The 22409-nt window shown below is 40.3% G+C and overlaps 1 protein-coding gene and 1 long non-coding RNA gene across 3 annotated transcripts in view; both read right to left on the reverse strand.

Annotated features, from left to right (window-relative positions):
* Positions 1-762: 762 nt before the first annotated feature.
* On the reverse strand, positions 763-8226 carry LOC139030931 (uncharacterized). The gene is made up of 3 exons (XR_011483374.1): positions 7751-8226; positions 7217-7281; positions 763-974 (listed from the first exon to the last, which is right to left on the reverse strand). It is a non-coding gene; the product is annotated as an uncharacterized lncRNA (long non-coding RNA).
* An 8133-nt stretch (positions 8227-16359) lies between these two features.
* Positions 16360-22409, reverse strand: part of RXYLT1 (ribitol xylosyltransferase 1) — a 28151-nt gene continuing 22101 nt past the window's right edge. For both annotated transcript variants that reach the window (XM_020913672.2, XM_070454664.1), the window contains exon 6: positions 16360-16797. In XM_020913672.2, the coding sequence (XP_020769331.1) occupies positions 16380-16797 (418 nt within the window). In that variant the 3' untranslated portion in view covers positions 16360-16379. The remainder of the gene's footprint in view (positions 16798-22409) is intronic.

Raw genomic sequence — 22409 nt, forward strand, 5'->3', positions numbered from 1 at the left:
ACTTCTGCTTGGAACTGTTGGCAAGGAAGACATTTCTCTACCCTCTTTGGTTCAGTTTCTGAGGGCCTGTGAATTAAATTGACAAGAGACAGATTAATAGAAAAAAAGGTATTTGTATGCACACCAATGCTACCAAAAATAGCTAGCTTGCTAAATGGTTAAAAGCTTATATACCTAACTTAATAGAGAAAAAAGGGGGGAAGAACAGGCTTCTCTAGAAAGAACAAATAAATGTCTTAAGGAAAGACAAATGGGTTTTTAGAGCCACAAGCAAGAGATGAGAAAGTCTGTAATAATGTTTGATTAGGCAGGTGAGAGTGGTTTTTCCCGCTTCTTCACGGCCATGAAACCCCCTGGAGAGGGGATTTATGGTAGCCTCGTTTCCCAGAAGTTGCTGCTTTTAGTCAGGTAAATGAAGCTCCGAGAAGGCCTTTTTCTGTCTCTATTGCATATCAAATGTTTTCAGCCTAAAGTAATCTTCACACCAATTCAGGGATTCTGGGTGAGTCCCCATGAATGCACACACTTATACTCACATGAGCACACTGTAACTGCCCCACTCCCACCCTTTGCCTGCCTGATGTCTCAGCATTTATAGCTTACCTAGACCATCATCCTGGAAACACGTTCCCTGAACACCCTCCCCCAGGCCACATTAAATCCCTTTCTCGTGCCCTCCCACCCCCACCCTGGCCCAGCACTTTATGCTTCCTTTCGTCAGAGCACTTACCACTCTATGTTCTTATTTTTGTATTTCTCTGATCCCTTTCTGTCTGGTGATGGAGCATGCTTGACTACTGTTCCTGGCATATAGCAGATGCTCAGTAAATGTCTAGTTGAAAATCATGAATGAATGGTGATGTCATTTGACAGACTGCATCATTTGGATATTGTATTGCTCTTCGGTGGAAATTCTTTGTATTTGAGGATCGTGCTTCTTTAATTTTGATGAGGTTAAATTATCAAAATGAAGCCTAATGAATGAAAATAAAAGTGCTATAACACTAAGAACACATGTAAGAGGACTGTGGTTAGCTGAGACACCCTCAGGTGAAGTCTCTGAGTGTAAGATCTGTTAAGAGTGAGGTGACTGAGATGGAATGGAAAGAGCCTTGGGTTTAGAGGAAACCTGGGCTTGGGTTCCAGTTCTGCTGCTTTGGCCTCTCTGATCTTTTGTCTTCTTGCTTATGCAACAGTGGGAAGAATGTGTAATTTAAGAGCTGGAATGAGAGAGAGAATGTATTTGAAATGGCATCTTAAACTCTAGAGGTCTGTAGTCTAGGAGTTCAGCCTAGGAGAACAGGATTTCATCAGAGACAGAGACTTCAGTGTGTTCAGAATGTCAGGAGCATCTACTGTGAGGTACGTGGTGGAACATCAGACTCTCCAGCCGTACACCTGGGAATGAACTCTTCAAATACAAACTGGGTTCACTGGCTTACTGGAAACCCAGGGCAGGTGATCTGGGTGGAAAGGAGGTTCCTAGACCCATTTGTTACTCCAGTTTGGGCACAGCCATAAGCTGTGGGTTAGTGCCAGAGATCACAGTGGGGGGAAGAGGCAGAGCAAGAAACTGCCCACATGAGGTGCCCCAGGGCCCTCCGAAAAGCTCTGTGGCCAAAATGTCTCCCTTATTGGCCTTTCCCCAGTGTTGGTAATTCCTATGTTGTTCCATCTCTTTGATGAGGTGTAGCATCCAATTTGGAATAAGAAGACTGCAAATACTGTCATTATTAACTAAGACTCCACAAAGGTATTTATTTTCCTTCCCAGAACAACATCAACAACAATAATAACAAAGAACACTCATTTAGATGTGCCCCAGTGCAGCTCCGATCACTTTACATGCATAACTCATGTAATCCTCATTACAGGCCTATGGGTTTGGTGCTATCAGTATCAGCCCCATTTTATAGATGACAACATTAAGACATAGAAAGTGACAAGTCTTTTCCAAGGACGATGGATAGCTAGCAAGCAGCAAAGCTGGAATCAGAAACAGGGCAATCTGGTTTCAGAGTCTAATACTTAACCACTAAGCTGTTACCTATATATTTGTGGCACTGGAACAGGATATGCAACAGTCTCCTAATTCCCAGATAACAGATGGTTCCCACCCCCCTTTTATTGGAGAGACTGTGTTTACTTTCTTTTTATTATAGTATAGGGAGAAATACCCGCCCCTCAATGCTCCCAGGGGAATGGTGATTAGCTATCACGATTTAGCCCATGAAGTCTTCTCTGAAGAAAGCAAAAAAGAGGTCTGAACATCTCCTCCTCCTTCCCCCCAGAACACCTTGCCTCTTTTGCATGGTCACCCACTTGTGTGGGCAGTGGTTCGGGGCAGGTAGAAGATGGCTCCTCTCTCATCTGTCCCCAGAGACCCGTGGATGGAGGCGGCCTGAGCCCTTGGCCATCGCTGTATCACTGAAGACAGAGAGCAGGGAAAGAGCCAGGAATACCTAGGGTTCTTGGTGCTCTTGTTTCAAGAAATAAAAGGAGGCTGAGGACTTTGGGTTGGTATCTGCCTTCTTGTGTCCCTTAATTTCTGTCTAACTGTAACTGAAAAACATCGAAATCAAGCCTGGCTCTGTGTGGGAAGGCATGCCTAAACCTGGCAGATTCTGAAATACTTGATCCCTGTATTAGTTAGGGTTCTCCAAAGAAGCAGGACCAAAGGATATGCATTAAAAGATACCTGGTATGAGGGATCAGCTCATGTGAGTATGAAGGCTGAGAATGCCCATGATCTGTCTGCAAGCTGGAGACTCAGGAACTCATGGTATGGTTCTAGTCCAAACCCAATGGCCTGAGGACAAAGGGAGTGAATGGTTTAAGTCTCAATCTGACTCCAAAGGTCTGAGACCAAGAGCGCCAACTTCTGAGAGCAGAAGAGAGGTGTCCCAATTAAACACAGGGCACAAACTCAACATTCCGAGCCAGGCCAGATCCAGGGCACAGCCCTTTGGCTGGGAGAGCAGCTTCGGCTAGATGCCGGGTTGTGACGTAGGTTTCCATTGCACCTGCTCTGTGCTGCCCCCTGCTTATCAGAATTACGTCTATGAAACGCAGTCATGTTGCTGCAGGTCCCGGCCATTTGTGCAGTTTCATTCGTTTTCTGACTGACTACACCATAATTTATCTCTCTCTTCTCCAGCTAATGGACATGTATGCTGTTGGACAATTGTTTTGTGGTTATAAACAATGTTGCTAAGAATATTTTTTAATTTGCTTCCAGATGCACATGTGCAAGAGTTTCTTATAGGGTGATGGGGTGATAGCCCACTGGGATAATGAGTTTAAATGGGCAGCCAGGTTCCCACTTAAGGGGAGCAGAATTACTGGACTGCAGGGGATACGCGTCATTAACTTTATTACACCTGCTAAACTGCTCTCTAATGTGGTCGTGCCAATTTAGACTCTTCCAGCAGCGCGTGGAGGTGCCCATTTTCCAACAAACTCGAATCTGGCTTTAAAATTTTTGTCTGTACAATGAGTCTAAAATGGTATCTCCTTTTGATTTCAATTTGCATTTCCCTGATTACTGGCGAGGATGAACATGTTTACACATGTTTATCGGTTGTTTGTCTTTGCTCTTCCTTGAATTGTCTGGAGAATGTGAAACAATATAGGAGACAGTCCCCATGCACACAGGACATGCCGCATGTGAAAACATAACTGGACCTCTCTAGGCCATGGTGGCTAGTTCAGTAGGATGTTTTCAATTTAAGTAAATTTAAATGAAATTTATACGAGGAACTAATAAATCTATTACATCTCATAAAATATAAGTAATCATATTTGTCTTTTTATGTTAAAAAGAACAAAAGACTACTGAAGTTCTGAGAAACTTGAACAACCTATCTTTTGAAAACTTTCCTACTTTTTAGATTTCTGATTGTGCTGTAGGACTTCACTAACATGAACCCATTTTTCTTTAAACAGTGAACATATTCTAGATTCTAATCATTTCAGGTAAAAAGAATGGGAAGCTTCTAACAATAAGGATATAATATTAATTCTTAGGTTGTAAAGGGAAGCCTGGCGTGCTGCAGTCCGTGGGGTCGCAAAGAGTCAGACACGACTGAGTGACTGAACAACAAAAAGGAAAGGGACTTAACAGAAAATCAGGCCCGGGCGCCGGCCGCTGGGTGTTCCGCTCAACAGTTTCAAAGCTGCAGTGTTGGAGACAGTTGCGAGCTCCAAAGACTTATTTGTCCAAATGCCAACAGCCCTCCCCCCAGTCCCAGGCTCTTTCATGGCTCCTCAGTTCAGAAATATCAGAAGCAAAATCAGGAAACCATTATGCTATTTGTAGTTTCACATTGCCCTCTTCAGGCCAAAAGCCTAAACTTGCATGGTGAAAAGTCATTCACTTTCTATTACGTATTATAATTGAAATTTTCTCTGTTTCTACTTTGGGCTTCCCTGGCGGCTCAGTGGTAAAGAATCCACCTGCTAAGCAGGAGATGCGGGTTCTATCCCTGGGTTGGGAAGATCCCCTACAGAAGGAAATGGACACACACTCCAGTATTCTTGCCCGGGATATCCCATGGACCGAGGAGTCTCGCAGTCCATAGGGTTGCAAAAATGACTTAATGATTAAACAACAACCACCTAAACTTCCTCAATATATACAACATGTAAAGATTAAAAAGAAATATATTTTATCTATCTATTTTCTTATCTACCATCCAATCCAGCTCTCACAGGCAGATATATTTTCCTTCTCTCTTTTTTCCTAAGTCTTTGTGGTGTGGGAATCTTCTCAATAAGGTATTTTAAAGTGTTATCAATTGATAATTTACCCTTGAAGGCTTTCCTTATATTGCATTTATTCCATACCTTTTAATCCTGATATTTATCTAGTTCTCTGATGTGATATTTTTTCCTGCTGAAAAATGAAGCTGACACAGCCCAAGCCACAAACGTTAGTATATCTGCTCATGTTTCTTTCCTTTCCTTTCCATTTCTCTCTCCCCTCCTTCCTATCATCCCTCCTTTCTTCTGTCCTTAAAAAAACCCCTTATTTATGACTGCTTAAATGAATTTTAGTGCAATGCAAGGAATACTGGGGAACTCCAATGTGGGGAAGATGACAGTCATATATAATATATTCAGAGGGTTTCTCTATTAGTTTTTAATAACCATTAAAAAAATTAAAATATAGTTAATTTACAATATTGGATTAGTTTCAGGTATACAGCAGAGTGATTCAGATACATACATCCTTTCTCAGGTTATTTTCCATCATAGGTCACTAGACGATATTGACTATAATTCTCTGTGCTGTACAGAAGGTCCTTGTTTATCTATTTTATATATAAGAGTGTGAATATGTTAATCCCACCTTTAATGACGGCCACTCAGACTGGTATGAGGTGATACCTACTCTAGTTTTGATTTGCATTTCTCTCATGATCAGTGATATTGAGCATCTTTTCTTGTGCCTATTGGCCATCTATATGTCTTCTTTGGAGAAATGTCATTTAGATCTTCTGCCCATTTTTTGATTTTTTTTAATATTAAGCTGTATGAGCTGTTTGTACACTTTAGAAAGTAAGCCTTTGTTGGTAGCATCATTTACAAATACTTCCTTCTAGTCTATAGGTTATAATTCATTTTGTTTATGACTCCCTTTCTGTGCAAAGGCTTTTAAGTTTAACGAGCTCTAATTTGCTTTTTGTTTCCTTTGCTTTAGGACAGGGATACAAAAAAAATATTGCTGAGATTTCTGTCGAAGAGTGTTCTGCCCATGTTTTCCTCTAGGAATTTTATAGTATCTGGTCTCATATTTAGAGTTTTGATTCATTTTGAATTTATTTTTGTATACAGTGTTAGAGAAAAGTTCTAATTTCATTCTTTTACCTGTAGCTGTCTAGTCTTCCCAGCGCCACTTATTGAAGAGACTGTCTCTTCTCCATTGTATATTCTTGCCTCCTTTGTCATAGACTAGTTTACCAGAAGCACATGAGTTTACTTCTGGGCCTTTTATTCTATTCCATTGGTCTATATGTTTGTTTTTGTGCCAGTATCACACTGTTTTGCTTACTGAAGCTTTGGAGTAAGGGCCAGGGAGCATGATTCTTCTATTGTTTTTGTTACTCATTAAGATGAGCCAAGATTTTGTTGGATTTACTTTAAATTAATTAATTTATTCATTTGTAAATAATTGCATATGATGCAAAATTTATTCAGTACCAAATGTATTCAGTGAGAAATATATTTGTTAGCTCCCCTCCTAGGGGAGCAATCTCTAGTGTCAATTTCTTAACATATGTATTTTATGAGAATCCTCTGCACATACTTAATAAAATAAAGAAGAATTTCAGAGTGATGACATATCACGTTCCTCAGTAAGAGAAAAACGTATATACCCTCAAATGCCCTTGTGGCATTTTCTACTAATCCTTTCTGACTGATTTCTCCAAGGGGGTAGGTCCCCAGTAACCACATCATCTGGGAAACTGTTGGAAATGCCAATCTTCAGCCCAGTCCTAGACCTAGGGAATCAGAAACTCTCGGGGTGTTCTCCCAAACTCTTTAGGTGACTCTGGGCTCCCTGATAGCGTAGCTGGTAAAGAATCTGCCTCCAATGCAGGAGACCCTAGTTCAATTCCTGGGTCTGGAAGATCCGCTGGCGAAGGAATAGGCTACCCACTCCAGTATTCTTGGGCTTCCCTTGTGGCTTAGCTGGTAAAGAATCTGCCTGCAATGCAGGCGATCTGGGTTTGATCCCTGGGTTGGGACAATAGGCTACCCACTCCAGTATTCTGGTCTGGAGAATTCCATGGACTGTACAGTCCACGGGGTAGCAAAGAGTCAGACACGACTGAGTGACTTTTACTTTCAAAGTCAGAGAACCATGGCATTAGAATATCAATGTCTGAGCCCTACCCCAGACTAATGAACAGAATCACAAAGGTGGGTAGTTTAAATTTTTCCCAGGTAATCCTAATGGACAGCTAGCATTAAGAACCTGGGCTGGGGATTTCCCGGGTGGTCTGGTGAGAAGACTCTGAGCTCCCAAAGCAGGTCACCTGGGTTCGATCCCTGGTCAGGGAAAGAGACCTCACATGCTGCAACAAAGACTGAGCATGCCACTTATAAGACCCGACAAGCCAAATAAATAATGGTTAAAAAGAAAGAAACTGGGCTGGCCTCAATGAAGAATATCATGAGTTTTACCTCACCTCACGCTTCTCGGATTCTTTACCTTTTCATGTTGTCTTCATCTCTCTTGGGTGTCCAGCATGCACTCCCATTTTACAGATAAGAAAGCTAAGATTCAAAGAGACCGAGTTACTTATTCCAGAAAAGTAACTAGATTGGTGGAGCTAGGTCTCAAAATCAGGGTTCTCGGAGCCCCTTGTCAGCACATTTTCTGTTTGCCATGCTGCCACTTCTAGTTAATAGTATACATATTTTCTAAGAGGCTGTAAGCATTAAGTGACTTACAAATGTCAGTTAGGTGATGATGTCTAAATACAGGGGGAATGAAAGAGTGAATGAATACAGGCCCCCTGTTGCTTCAAGTGTGTAAGAGTTAGACCATTTATCCTAGAAGGGAAAGTTGCACTCTTTGTCAAACACTGAGCAACTGAACAAAGGAAACCAAAGCTACCAAGTATCCAGAAGAGATGGGGTTAATGGACTTGACCTATAATTACAAGACCTGGCATTTTGCACTTTTAAAAGTGCATCTGAATCTCTAATATTGTGGTGTTTCTAACAGACTTCTCATAATTACCTGTAGGTGCTGCCAGTTTTAATTGTGTCCACACTGGGTCTTGCTGCCAACTGCTTTCACTTTTTATCTATAAAAGAGAACAACTGGTCTTGTTTTTACTTGCATCAAAAACTTGACTTTGGGTGTGATCCCATGCATCTAATACATTCACAGTGTTGTACAACCAGCTCTCCTCTATCTACTCATCACCTGAAAGGAGACCCATACCCATTAACAGTCAACTTTTCTTTCCTCCTCCACCCTCCAGCTCTTGGGTCTATCTCTGTGGAGTTGCCTACTTGGGACATATCATATAAACAGAATCACATGTGACCTCTCGTGTCCAGTTCCTTTCACTTAGCATAGTGCTTTCAAAGTTCGTTCATGTTGTAGCATGTATCAGCGCTTCATTCCGTTTTATAACCCAATCATATTTCTTATTATGGATACACTTCATTTATCTATCCATCTGTTAATGGATAATCAGATTATTTCCCAAGGATAATGCCACAACAAAGAGTACAAGTTTTTGTTTGAACACCTGGTTTTCAATTCTTTTGGGTACATACCTAGGCACGGGATGGCTGGGTCATATGGTAATTCTAGGTTTAATTTATTGAGGAAACACCAGAATGTTTTCCATGGTGGCTGCACCATTTTATGTTCCTAACAGCAGCATATAAGGTTCCAATTACCTAACATCCTCACTGACACTTGTTACTTTCCATTGTTTTATATGCTTGCCATCTTAGTTGGTGTGAAGTGGTTATCATATTGTGGCACTGATTTGCATTTTCCTAATGATTGATGATGCTGAGCATCTTTCCATGTGCTTGTCAGTCAGTAAAATAGCATTTTTTAAGAAGGCGATTACACGTAGTACACGCTGCTATATTTAAAGTGGATAACTGACAAGGACCTACTGCATAGCACACGGAACTCTGCTCAGTTATGTGGCAGCTTGGATGGGAGGGGAGTTTGGGGGGAGAGTAAATACATGTATACATGTGGCTGAGTCCCTTCGCTGCTGACCTGAAATTACCACAGTATTGTTAATTGGCTATACCCCATTACAAAATTAATAGTTTAAAAAAAAAAAGGAAAAGAAGGCACACCCTCCCCCACAAAAAGAGATTACATGTTAAGATATTCAGATGTAAAGTCAAATTTTTACTGGTGTAAGGATTACACACACATTTACAATTTGGCAGTACATGTGAGAGAATATATGACTTTGACATGTTTGGATTATGGATATGATTTTTATTTCTTACTTTTCCTTATTTGTATTTTCTTCTATGATGAGGTATCATTTGGGATAAAAGAAAAACATTTTAAATAAGAACTCTGAAGGCAAAGAAAAACAAATGTGATTTTCAGCTTAGAACACACATTTACTCATTTAAAAAAAACAAAAAACAAAAAACAACCAACCAAAACCAAATAAACAAAAGAACAAAGACATACTTTGGGATGAAGGAAAACGCCTCTAAACATGTAACACTTACTCTTCTCCTCCCTTTTACACTTCTGGAAAAAGAAGACATGCAGAACCCAGCTGAGCAGAGCCTAGCTGAGCCCATCAAAGTTGCAGCTGACCTGTCACCCCAAAGAAATATGAGTAAGAAATAAATATTTTTGTTCTTTTAAGTCACTAAGATTTGAGGTTTGGTTGTTAGTTATCTATGGTGATGGGTGTGAGGCACTCTCCTTGAGGGCAAAATTCACAGGATTTCAAACAACTCAGGAATCAAGATGAGTGAAATTTTATGCAGTGCTTTTAGAAAGGTCACAATTAATGCAAAAAGAATCCACGATGAACAAAACATCAAAAGTTTGAATACAGACAAAACCAGCAGTGTAACCTAGCCCAAGTTGACTGAAGGGAAGAGCTTTGATGCAATGAGCATAAATCCCTGGTGGAGTTCCAGTAAATGGTAACAGAAAACATCATGAATAAATGTCAACATCGGTTAGAAACATGCTTCTGAGTTAATGATCCATTATCACATTTCCCGCTTTGCTTTTGGTGAGTTTTTAAAATTTCTAAACAAACCTTTCAAACAACAGATTTCAAGAGAAGAGCAAATCAAAAAGAAAAACAAACACGGGACACATTAGAAATCCTGGAGAGGATGAAGAGCCCCTTTGGAGGGGTAGGTGGTATAAGGATGCCGCCTTCAGCCCAGCAGGTGGATTCCTCTTATGCTATATGGTTTTGAAAAACAAGGCTTCTGGACAAGAATATAATTCAAAAAGATACATGCACCCCTATGTTCATAGCAGCACTATTCATAATAGCCAAGATGTGGGAGGAACCTAAAAGTTCACTGACAGATGAATGGATAAAGAATATGTGGTACATATATACAATGGAATACTACTCAGCCATAAGAAGAATGAAAAACAACATTTTGCAACAACACAGAGATTATCATGCTAAGTGAAGTGAGTCAGAAAGAGAAAGACAAATACATTATGATATCACTTACAGGTGGAATCTAAGACACAACATAAATGCACATTTCATTTCCTCCACCATAGTTTGGGCTCAGGTCAAACAACAGGGAGGGAACACAGCCCTGCCCATCAACAGAAAATTGGATTAAAGATTTACTGAACTTGGTCCAAGCCCATCAGAACAAGACCCAGTTTCCCCTTTAGTCAGTCTCTCCCATCAGGAAGCTTCCATAAGCCTCTTATCCTTATCCATCAAGGGCAGACAGACTGAAAAACCACAATCTCAGTAAACGAACCAATCTGATCACATGGACCACAGCCTTGTCTAATTCAGTGAAACTATGAGCCACGCCATGCAGGGCCACCCAAGATGGATGGGTCATGGTGGAGAGTTCTGACAAAATGTGGTCCACTGGAGAAGGCAATGGCAAACCACTGCAGTATTCTTGCCTTGAGAACCCCATGAACAGTGTGAAAAGGCAAGAAGATAGGACACTGAAAGATGAACTCCCTAGGTCGGCAGGTGCCCAATATGCTACAGGAGATCAGTGGAGAAATAACTCCAGAAAGAATGAAGAGATGGAGCCAAAGCAAAAACAACGCTCAGTTGTGGATGCGACTGATGATGGAAGTAAAGTTCGATGCTGTAAAGAACAATATTGCATAGGAACCTGGAATGTTTCTTGAATTAGGAACTTGAAATAGTGTCCATGAATCAAGGCAAATTAGAAGTGATCCAACAGGAGATGCTAAGAGTGAACATTGCCATTTTAGGAATCAGTGAACTAAAATGGACTGGAACAGATGAATTTAACTCAGATGACCATTATATCTACTACTGTGGACAAGAATCCCTTAGAAGAAATGGAGTAGCCATCATAGTCAACAAGAGTCTGAAATGCAGTACTTTGGTACAATCTTAAAACCAACAGAATGATCTCTATTTGTTTCCAAGGAAAACCATTCAATATCACAGTAATCTAAGTCTATGCCCAAACCAGTAATGCTGAAGAAGCTGAAATTGAATGGTTCTACAAAGACCTACAAGACCTTCTAGAACTAACACCCAAAAAAGATGTCCTTATCATTATAGGGGACTGGAGTGCAAAAGTAGGAAGTCAAGAAACACCTGGAGTAGCAGGTAAATTTGGCCTTGGAGTACAAAACAAAACAGGTCAAAGGCTAACAGAGTTTTGCCAAAAGAACGCCCTGGTCATAGCAAAACCCCTCTTCCAACAACATGAGAGAAGACTCTACAAATGGACATCACCAGACAGTCAATACTGAAATCAGACTGATCATGTTCTTTATAGCTAAAGATGGAGAAGCTCTATACAGTCAGCAAAAACAAGACCAGGAGCTGACTGTGGCTCAGATCATGAACTCCTTATTGCCAAATACAGACTTAAATTGAAGAAAGTAGGGAAAACCACTAGACCATTCAGGTATGACCTAAATCAAATCCCGTACGATTATACAGTGGAAGTGACAAATAGATTCAAGGGATTAGATCTGATAGAGTGCCTGAGGAACTATGGACATGACATTGTACAGGAGGCAGTGATCAAGACCATCCCCAAGAAAAAGAAATGCAAAAAAGCAAAATGACTGTCGGAGGAGGCCTTACAAAGAGCTGAGAAAAGAAGAGAAGTTAAAGGCAAAGGAGAAAAGGAAAGATATAGTCATTTGAATGCAGAGTTCCAAAGAATAGCAAGGAGAGATAAGAAAGCCTTCCTCAGTGATCAATGCAAAGAAATAGAGGAAAACAACAGGATGGGAAAGACTAGAGATCTCAAGAAAGTTAGAGATACCAAGGGAACATTTCATGCAAAGATGAGCACAATAAAGGACAGAAATGTTATGGACCTAACAGAAGCAGAAGATATTAAGAAGAGGTGGCAAGAATACACAAAATAACTATACAAAAAAGATCTTCATGACCCAGATAACCACAATGGTGTGATCCCTCACTTAGAGCCAGACATCCTGGAATGCGGAGTCAAGTGGGCCTTAGGAAGCATCACTATGAACAAAGTTAGTGGAGGTGATGGAATTTGAATTGAGCTATTTCAAATCTTAAAAGATGATGCTGTGAAAGTGTTGCACTCAATATGCCAGCAAATTTGGAAAACTCACCAGTGGCCACAGGACTGGGAAAGGTCAGTTTTCATTCCAATCCCTAAGAAAGGCAATGCCAAAGAATGTTCAATCTACCACACAATTGCACTCATCTCACACACTAGCCAAGTAATGCTCAAAATTCTCCAAGTCAGGCTTCAAAAGTACATGAACCGTGAACTTCCAGATGTTCAATCTGGTTTTAGAAAAGGCAGAGGAACCAGAGACCATATTGCCAGCATCCGCTGGATCATCCAAAAAGCAACAGAGTTCCAAAAAAACACCTACTTCTGCTTTATTGATTACGCCAGAGCCTTTGACTGTGGATCACAGTCAAAGATCACAACAAACTGTGGAAAATTCTTCAAGAGATGGGAACACCAGACCATCTGACCTGCCTCCTGATAAATATGTATGCAGATCAAGAAGCAACAGTTAGAACTGGACATGGAACAACAGACTGGTTTCAAATCAGGAAAGGAGTACGTCAAGGCTGTACTGTCAAGGAGTACTGTCAGCCTGCTTGTTTAACTTATATGCAGAGTACATCATGCAAAATGCCAGGCTGGATGAAGCACAAGTTGGAATCAAGATTGCTGGGAGAAGTATCAATAACCTCAGATACACAGATGACACCACCCTTATGACAGAAAGTGAAGAAGAACTAAAGAGCCTCTTGATGAAAGTGAGAGTGAAAAAGTTGGCTTAAAGCTCAACATTCAGAAAACTAACATCATGGCATCTGGTCCCATCACTTCACGGCAAATAGTTGGGAAACAATGGAAACAGTGAGATTTTATTTTGGGGGCTCCAAAACCACCACAGATGGTGACTGCAGACATGAAATTAAAAGACGTTTACTCCCTGGAAGAAAAGCTATGACCAACCTAGACAGCATATTAAAAAGCAGAGACATTACTTTGCCAACAATGTCCATCTAGTGAAAGCTATGGTTTTTCCAGTGGTCATATATGGATATGAGAGTTGGACTATGAAGAAAGCTGAGCACCAAAGAATTGATGCTTTTGAACTGTGGTGTTTGGAGAAGACTCTTGAGAATCCCTTGGACTGCAAGGAGACCCAACCAGTCAGTCCTTAAGGAATCAGTCCTGAATATTCATTGGAAGGACTGATGCTGAAGCTGAAACTCCAATACTTTGGCCACCTCATGCGAAGAACTGACTCATTTGTAAAGACCCTTGTGCTGGGAAACATTGACAGCAGGAGGAGAAGGAGACGACAGAGGATGAGACGGATGGATGGCATCACTGACTCGATGGACATGAGTTTATGAGTAAACTCCGGGTTTGGTGATGGACAGAGAAGTCTGGAGTGTTGCAGATGAGAATCTCTTGTTTGCATTGGGACTGGTAAAACGTACAATCACTGTTACAATGAAAGAGACAAGTATGTTCTCCAGAAAACAAACAGAGGATGCCATGGCACCATGATGTGGCAGCCACTGTGGTGACTCTCCAATGTGATGCAAAGATAAGATCCTTTTCATTGAAGCTGCCAGAACTTCTGATAATGTGAATACTTCTGTGGGAGTCCTGGGTATAAGAAACTGTGGGTATTTACACTTGTCCAGTATGTGGCCGTTCATATAATAAGGAGACCAAAAACTCCTGGAAGGAATGTTAGTTGCTTAGTTTCACAGGAGTCAAGGAACAGGATTGCTGAGAAAATAAAAAGCCAGGCAAATCAACTGACTGAGCCCAAGGTCCCCTGCATCCTTTCAGAAGCCCAAAGACCTGAAGACACAGAACGCTCTCTCAGCCTTAATCAAAGCCACTGCTGGGGACATCAGACAGCCTTGCACAAAGCACTCTCCTTTGAGTTGTCCTGTCTTACTCCACACTTCAGTGACAACTCTTGTTGAGTTTAGACATTAATTTTCTCACTCTGACTGCCCCCGATCCACGTTTTGTTTAGATCATGACCAAATTCTGTTTCTAGGCATCAACCTCAACATACATGATCCAATAAAACTTGAGTAATTTAAAATTCTAACTCCACCTTAGTCAGACAGAGAAGGAGAAATACAGTATGACATCTCATATATGCAGAATCTAAAAGGAAATGATACAAAATGAACTTATTTACCAGAGAGAAACAGACATGCAAGTCTTAGGGGACAAACTCTGGTTGCTGGGCGGGGGGATGTGGGGGACACGAGGAATGGGGGAAGGGACAGTTAGGGAGTTGGGGACTGACATGTTTGCACTGCTATGCTTAAGATGGATAACCAGCAAGACTTACTGTAGAGCACGAGAATCCCACCCAGTGTTACGTGGCAGCCTGGATGGGAGGGGAGTGTGGGGGAGGGTGGATGCACGCAGGGGAGTGTGGGGGAGAGCGGATGCACGTAGGGGAGTGTGGGGGAGAGCGGATGCATGTGTATGTGTGGCTGAGTCCCTCTGCTGTCCACCTGAGACTGTCACATTCTTAATCAGCTATATTTCAATATAAATAAAGTTTTAAGAAAGCCTTAATGTGTGTACACATTTTGGCTCAGTGATTTCACTTTTAGGAAATTATGTAAAGAAAACAGATTTATAAAAAAGCATCAACTTTTATCAACTCTGTCAACTAACAACAAAAAAATAGGCAAAGAACTTGAATCGATATTTATCCAAAGGAGACATATGCTCATTATCAATAATCACTAGGGAAATGCTAGTCAAAAACTATAATCAGATATCACCTCACACCTGTTAGGATGGCTACTATCAAAATATCAGAAAATAACAAGTGTTGGCAAGGAAGTGGAGAAATTAGAATGTCTGTACACTGTTGGAGAGAATCTGAAATGGTACAGCTACTCTGCAAAACAGGATGAAGGTATCTCATAAAATTAAAAACCAAATTACCCTATAATCCAGCAATTCCATTTCTGGGTATACCTAAAAGAACTAAAGGTAAGATCACAAAGAAATATCTGTATATTCATGTTTATCACATCCTCATTCACAATAGCCAAAAAGTGGAGACAATCCAAGTGGCCACTGATAGAAGAATGAACAAATAAAATGTGGTATATACATACAATGGAACACTATTTAGCCTTAAAACGAAGGAAATTCTGACATATGCTACCACATAGATGAACCCTGAGGACATTATGCTAAGTAAAACAAGTCAGTCACAAAAAGAGAAACACTGTGTGATTCCACTTTAACATACGTGGAACAGTCAAAATCGTAGAAAAGAAAGGAGAGTGGTGGCTGCCAGGACCTGGAACAAGGCAAAAAGGGAGAGTGGTTGTTAAATGGGTATGGAGTTTCAGTCCTACAAGATGGAAAAACCTACGGAAATGGATAGTGATGATGGTTGTAAAACATTATGAATGTATTTAACACCACTGAACTGTACACTTGGACATCTTAAAGATGGTAAATTTTGTTATGTGTACTTCATCACAATAAAAAGACTTAAGAAATATAATAACCAAAAGATAACATATAAATAAATAAAGTCTAACTCTGTAAGATCTGCCCACATACATTCCCAACATGACGTATGATTACTCTCAAATTATGGAAATGATTGTGTGTTAAAATATTTAAATTTAACCCTATTATTAACTAGTAAGGAATGACAAATGAGTTAGAAATTATTTCAATTACTGAGTACTTTATATATCATTTCATTTCATATTTACAATCAACTCCATGAGGTACCATGATCTCCGTTCTACATGGAAAGGAACCTACACTCAAAACGAGGTGGCTTGCTCAAGGTCCCCGACAGTAGGCACAGCAGTGAGGGGTCAACCCGGGCTTTGTCTGACTCCACAGCCCAGTCTTTCCACTAAACCATGCTGCTTCCCTCGAGCAGATTTAAACGAGTGAGAAGCATTAATAAATGCTCAATCACTCAACTTTGTACAGATGAGTCTGAGTACATTTTAACTTTATTTTCAGGAGTGGTCCAATAAGGCTGTACTTGGTCAATACCACAGACATAATCTAGAGTCTACGGGGTACCTTAGAGAACATTTCTAAATACACACACAGCATTAGAAATGATTCAAAAACTCAGACCTTGGCTTGAAAAAAGTGAATTACAGTTAATTTTTATTGTTCTTTAAAAATGAACTTTCTAAAATATTAGTAAACCTCATTTTTAGCTCTGTTTTGAAGTGTTGATACCAGTGAAGTAATCTTTTTCTTCTTTGAATCTTTTCCTCTAAATTTATAGTCTTCTCTTTTTCTAAGATAGCAGGAAGCTCCTCCCAGTTCTGAATAAAGATGAAAGGAGCATTCATGGCCTTGAGCAGCTGCAGAGGAGCGTTAAGGTGCACAGATGAATTTCCACAGCCGCCAGCCGTCATCACATCCTCCACCACAGGAACAGAGCCACAGGAGCAAGCCTCGTATATTCTGTAACACTCCGTGTTCACTCCTGCCGGGCACAGCGTGAGATCGCTCTCGAGCAGAGCATCTTGGTAATTCTTAAGGCTTTCATTGGTTTCTTGAGGCTGCCACCTAGAAAATCAGAAAAACAGCTGCAGTTTTCATTTTACTAAGCGTATCTTTATGGAAGAAAATATTTTATCTTTTAATGTTGGTTACAGGAAATGGTAAATGCATTATAGAGATGGCAGGCAGAAGAGATGAATCAAGTCTTGCCCAAACAGGTTTCTTGAAAATATTTAAGAATTTGAGAAGCTGGCAGTTGTACACTTAAAATCTAGTGATCATACAGTTTCTGAATGAATGTGATACCGCCAAAATTTTGTGAGTGCTAGGTCTTCTCTCTACCTCACCCTCCAAATTCCTGCCCTCATGGAGCTTATATCTCAGTTCAAGTGGTAGAGACAGACAGTAACCAGGTCAAGCCAATTATTTAGAAGGCGTTAAGTACTGAGTGGAAAAACAGAGCAGAGCAGTGAGGAGGGAGTTTCTGGCAGGGTAGCATTAGGACTGCAAACAGGCGATCAGGGAGCGTCTCGCTCAGGGCGTCTGAATGCGGAGCCAGAGATGAGGGAGCAAGCGACGCGGCTACCTGGGGAGAGGACGGAAGGTACAGCAGGCATAAAGGCCACGAGATGGTCCGCGCCTGGCATTGTCAAGGGTCAGCAAGGGAGCCAGGGTGGCTGACGCAGAGCGACTGAAGGGGAGAGGTGGAGAAGACGGGGTCAGAGCGCCCTATCACACAGTCTCGATCAGAGGGCAAGTGACCTCATCTATGTTTTAGCAGAAACAGTTTGGCTATTGTGTTGAGAACAGACTGTATGGGGCAAGGGTAGAAACTGAGAGACTAGCTGGAAAGCTAGACGTTTTCTATTTTCTCAGGGAAATAAGCAATAGGGTTATAAGGTAAGAGCAGCTGGGCAAAGAGGGTATGAAACGGTCTTCCAGGAAAGTGGGAGAACACATGGAAAACAGAAATGGATGACTGCCAGACATTCAAGGTCAGATATTTCAGGTGACATCAGTCAGCACCCTTCTCCAAGTGAGGCTGCACAGGTGGAGGTATGCAGCAGGTAAGAGAGCTGGAGTTAACCAGTTAGGATTTCCTAGATTAAGAAATGAAGAAGCTGAATATATATGCAGTCATGATTGACTATGAAGTTTGCAGCAGGTAAGAGAGCTGGATTTAACCAGTTAGGATTTCCTAGATTAAGAAATGAAGAAGCTGAATGTATATGCAGTCATGATTGACTATGAAGTTTGCAGCAGGTAAGAGAGCTGGATTTAACCAGTTAGGATTTGCTAGATTAAGAAATGAAGAAGCTGAATGTATATGCAGTCATGATTGACTATGCAGTTTGCAGCAGGTAAGAGAGCTGGATTTAACCAGTTAGGATTTGCTAGATTAAGAAATGAAGAAGCTGAATGTATATGCAGTCATGATTGACTATGAAGTTTGCAGCAGGTAATAGAGTTGGATTTAACCAGTTAGGATTTGCTAGATTAAGAAATGAAGAAGCTGAATGTATATGCAGTCATGATTGACTATGAAGTTTAAGTGGGATAAATAAGAAAGTAAAGATTACGTAAGTGAACGACATTGGAAAGGTAGTAGGAACAAGGAATTATAAGTCCCAGCTAAATTGCTGAAATCAGATTATTACAGGGAATGAATGGGAGTGTTAGAAAAAGATGGGTCACAGAGAGAGTTGCTGGAACTTGAGATCATGCAGTATGTATAATCATGAGGTCTAGAAAATGACCATGACAGTGAATGGCTGAAGTCAAGTGGAGACCCAAACCACTGAAGGAGAGGAAGTGAAGGATGTGCAGGGCCAAGGCTATGGAAAGACCATCTGTGTGGATTTGGGGATCACTAAGAATGAGGCTGGAGAGATGTCGGAGAGAATTAGAGTGCATCAGGAACTAGACTCTTCAAAGAATTAAGGAGATGAACCCAAGGTTTACATTTCTTTATAAAGGAGCTATTTTTTAAAATTAATTTTTATTGGAATATTGTTGATTTACAATGTTAATTTCTGCTGTATAGCAATAAGCCATTTATACATAAACATATATCCACTGTTTTAGATCCTTTTCTCACGGGTCATTACAGAGTGCTGGGTAGAGTTCTGTGTGCTATAGTAGACTCTTATTAGTTATCTCTTTTATATAGTAAGTCAACCTCCCAATTTATTTCTCTTCATTATGATTTCAAAGAGAGAGTAGTGAATACTTTTGTCTGCTGGTATGAGATTCAAAACTGATCTTGTTTTATGGAGGGAAAAGGGAAAGAGGTCTGGAAGCAGCAATGAGGAGGACTCCTACCCCACACCTCCTGGTTCAATGGTAGCAAAGGAACATCAAGAGTAAACCTGTCTCTACAATCAGCTCTCATATTCTGCCCTCACTCAGTGCATTCCAGGCACACTGTCTCTTGTTCCTCACACATGTGGTGTTGATTTGCATTTCCCTGATGTATCCATGTTGAGCATATTTTCATGTGTCTGCTGGCCATCTGCATTTCCTTTTTGGAAAAATGTCTTTTTAGTTCTTCTGCCCATTTTTTTTAACTTGGCCATTTGCTTTCTTTGGTGTTGAGCTGGATGAGTTATATATATATATATATATATGATATTAACCCTTTAGGTTTTTGTTCTATTGATGGTGTCCTTTGCTGTGCAAAAGCTTTTAAGTTTAATCAGGTTCCCATTTATTTTTGTTTCCTTTGCTTTAGAAAACAGATCTGAAAAAAAAATTGCTGTTATTTATGTCAAAGAGAATTCTACCTATGTTTTCTTCTAGTTTTATAGTATCTGTTCTTTATATTTAGGTCTTTAATTCGAGTTTATTTTTTTATATTGTGTTACAGAATGTTATAATTTCACTCTTTTACATGCACCTGTCCAATTTTCCCAGCATCACTTATTGAAGAAACTGTCTTTTCTCCACTGTATATTCTTGCCTCCTTTGTCACAGCTTAGTTGACTGTAGTGTGTGGATTTATTTCTGTCTCTCTATTCTGTCCCACTGATCTACGTGTCTGTTTGTGCCAGTATCACACTGTATTGATGACTGTAGCTTTGTAGTACAGTCTGATGTTAGGGAGCATGATTCCTCCAAATCATTCTTCTTTCTTAAGACTTTTTTTTTTTTTTTTTTGCTATTTGGGGTCTTTGTGTTTCCAAACATTTTTAAATGGTTTGTTCTAATTCTGTGAAAAATGCCATTGGTATTTTGATAGGGATTGTCTTGAATCCGTAGATTGCCTTGGGTAGTATGGTCACTTTAACAGTGTTAATTATTTTATTCTGAGAACAAGATGAACAAGATATATCTTTCCATCTGTTTATGTTGTCTTCAATTTCTTTCATCAGTGTTTTATAGCTTTCTGAGCATAGGTCTTTTCCCTTCTTAGGTTTATTTCTAGGTAGTTTATTTGATAAGACGGTAATTTCTCTTTCTGGTGGTACACTAATTGTTAGTATAGAGAAATGCAACCAATTTCTATATGTTAAGTTTGTATCTTACAACTTTACCAAACTTTACCAAACTCACTGATGAGCTCTAGTAGTTTTCTGGTGGTGTCTTTAGGATTTTCTATGTATAGTGTCATGTCATCTGCAAACAGTGACAGTTTTCCTTCTTCCTTTCCCATCTGGACTCCATTTCTTTTTCTTCTCTGATTGCTGTGGCCAAGACTTCTGAAACTATGCTGAATAAATGGTGGTGAGAGTGGGCATCCTTGTCTTGTTCCTGGTTTGTTGTATAAGGTCTTTATTATGTTGAGGCAAGTTCCCTCTATGCCCACTTTCTGGGGAGTTTTTATCGTAAATGAATGTTGAACTTTATCAAAAGTTTTTTCTGCATCTATGGAGATGATCATATGGTTTTTACTCTACATTTTGCTAATGTGGTGAATCACATAGGGTGATTACAGCCTTGCAGAATGAGTTTGAAAGTGTTCTTTCCTCTGCAATTTTTAAAAAATAGTTTGAGGACAGATGTCAACTCTTCCTTAAATGTTTGGTAGAATTTACCTGTGAAGCCATCTGGTGCTGGACTTTTGTTTGTTGGAAGTGTTTAAATTACTGATTCAGTTTCATTATTGGTAGTCAGTTCATATTTTCTATTTCTTTCTGGTTCAGTTTTGGGAGATTCTACCTTTCTAAGACTTTGCCCATGTCTCCTAGGTTGTCCACTGTATTGGCATATAGTTGTACATAGTAGTCTCTTATGATGCCTTGTATTTTTGTAATGTTGGCTGTAACTTTTTCTTTTCTGATTTTATTGACTTGGGTGCTCTTCATTTTTGTTTTTTAAGAGTCTTGTTAAAGGTTTATACATTTGGGTTTATCTTTTCAAAGAACCACCTTTTAGTTTCACTGATCTTTTTATCACTTTAAGTTGCTGATCTCTTAACGTCAAGTGAATTTTAAAAACCCTGCATTTGTACTCTTCTCCCCTCACAATTACTGTTTTTGGCACCATATTCTATATCTAATTGTTCGGTATGTCCCTTAGACGCTTACTATGGACACAGGCTGTTCGGTACGTCCCTTAGACGCTTACTATGGACACAGGCTGTTCGGTACGTCCCTTAGACGCTTACTATGGACACAGGCTGTTCGGTACGTCCCTTAGACGCTTACTATGGACACAGGCTGTTCGGTACGTCCCTTAGACGCTTACTATGGACACAGGCTGTTCGGTACGTCCCTTAGACGCTTACTATGGACACAGGCTGTTCGGTACGTCCCTTAGACGCTTACTATGGACACAGGCTGTTCGGTACGTCCCTTAGACGCTTACTATGGACACAGGCTGTTCGGTACGTCCCTTAGACGCTTACTATGGACACAGGCTGTTCGGTACGTCCCTTAGACGCTTACTATGGACACAGACTGTTCGGTACGTCCCTTAGACGCTTACTATGGACACAGGCGATTTTACTACTTTGGTCTTTTAACCTCCCCACTAGCTCCATGTGTGGATGATTTCCCATGTTTACTGTATGTTTGTCTTTACTTTTTTACTTTGCAAGTTTCTTCTTTCTTGTGGCCTTTTCTTTTTTCACCTAGCGAAGCTCCTTTAACATCTGTTTTAAGGCTGGTTTGGTGGTGCTATACTCTTAGCTTTTGCTTCTCAGTAAAACTTTTGATCACTCCATCAAATTTGAATGAGACCTTTACTGGGTTGGTTGTAGTAAAGTCATGCTTTCTAGAACACAGTATCTGCTCCAATTAATGTATTTCTAGATGTAAAAGGACATTTTTTAAAAAAGGCATTACTTCTCTGATGACACTGCTTTACACATGAAACTTTATTTAAAAATAAAATAAATGATCTCCAAATTTCTTCCTTCAGTCCATGAACACCTGTTTCATGATTACCATGTAAAAGATGGAGGAAAGTTAACCCTATTAAATCCATCCATCCATCCATCCATTCCCCACTTGTCCTGGCCTACATTATGCAAAGTTCTATGTTAGATCCTGGGGTTCAAAGAATAGTACATGGCCTCTGTCCTCAGAGTGATGCCAGGTTCCTGACGCTGTGAGGCATATGGCATGCCAGTCTTGGAACACTGAACTGGTTTGCTGAACATCTCAGAGATGAACTTAAGATCCTGATTGTCATCCACAATCTCCTGTGTTCAAGTATGACTAACAAGTAATATTGAG

The sequence above is a fragment of the Odocoileus virginianus genome, chromosome 24 (genome assembly GCF_023699985.2).
Source record: "Odocoileus virginianus isolate 20LAN1187 ecotype Illinois chromosome 24, Ovbor_1.2, whole genome shotgun sequence".
Classification (NCBI taxonomy): Eukaryota; Metazoa; Chordata; class Mammalia; order Artiodactyla; family Cervidae; genus Odocoileus; species Odocoileus virginianus.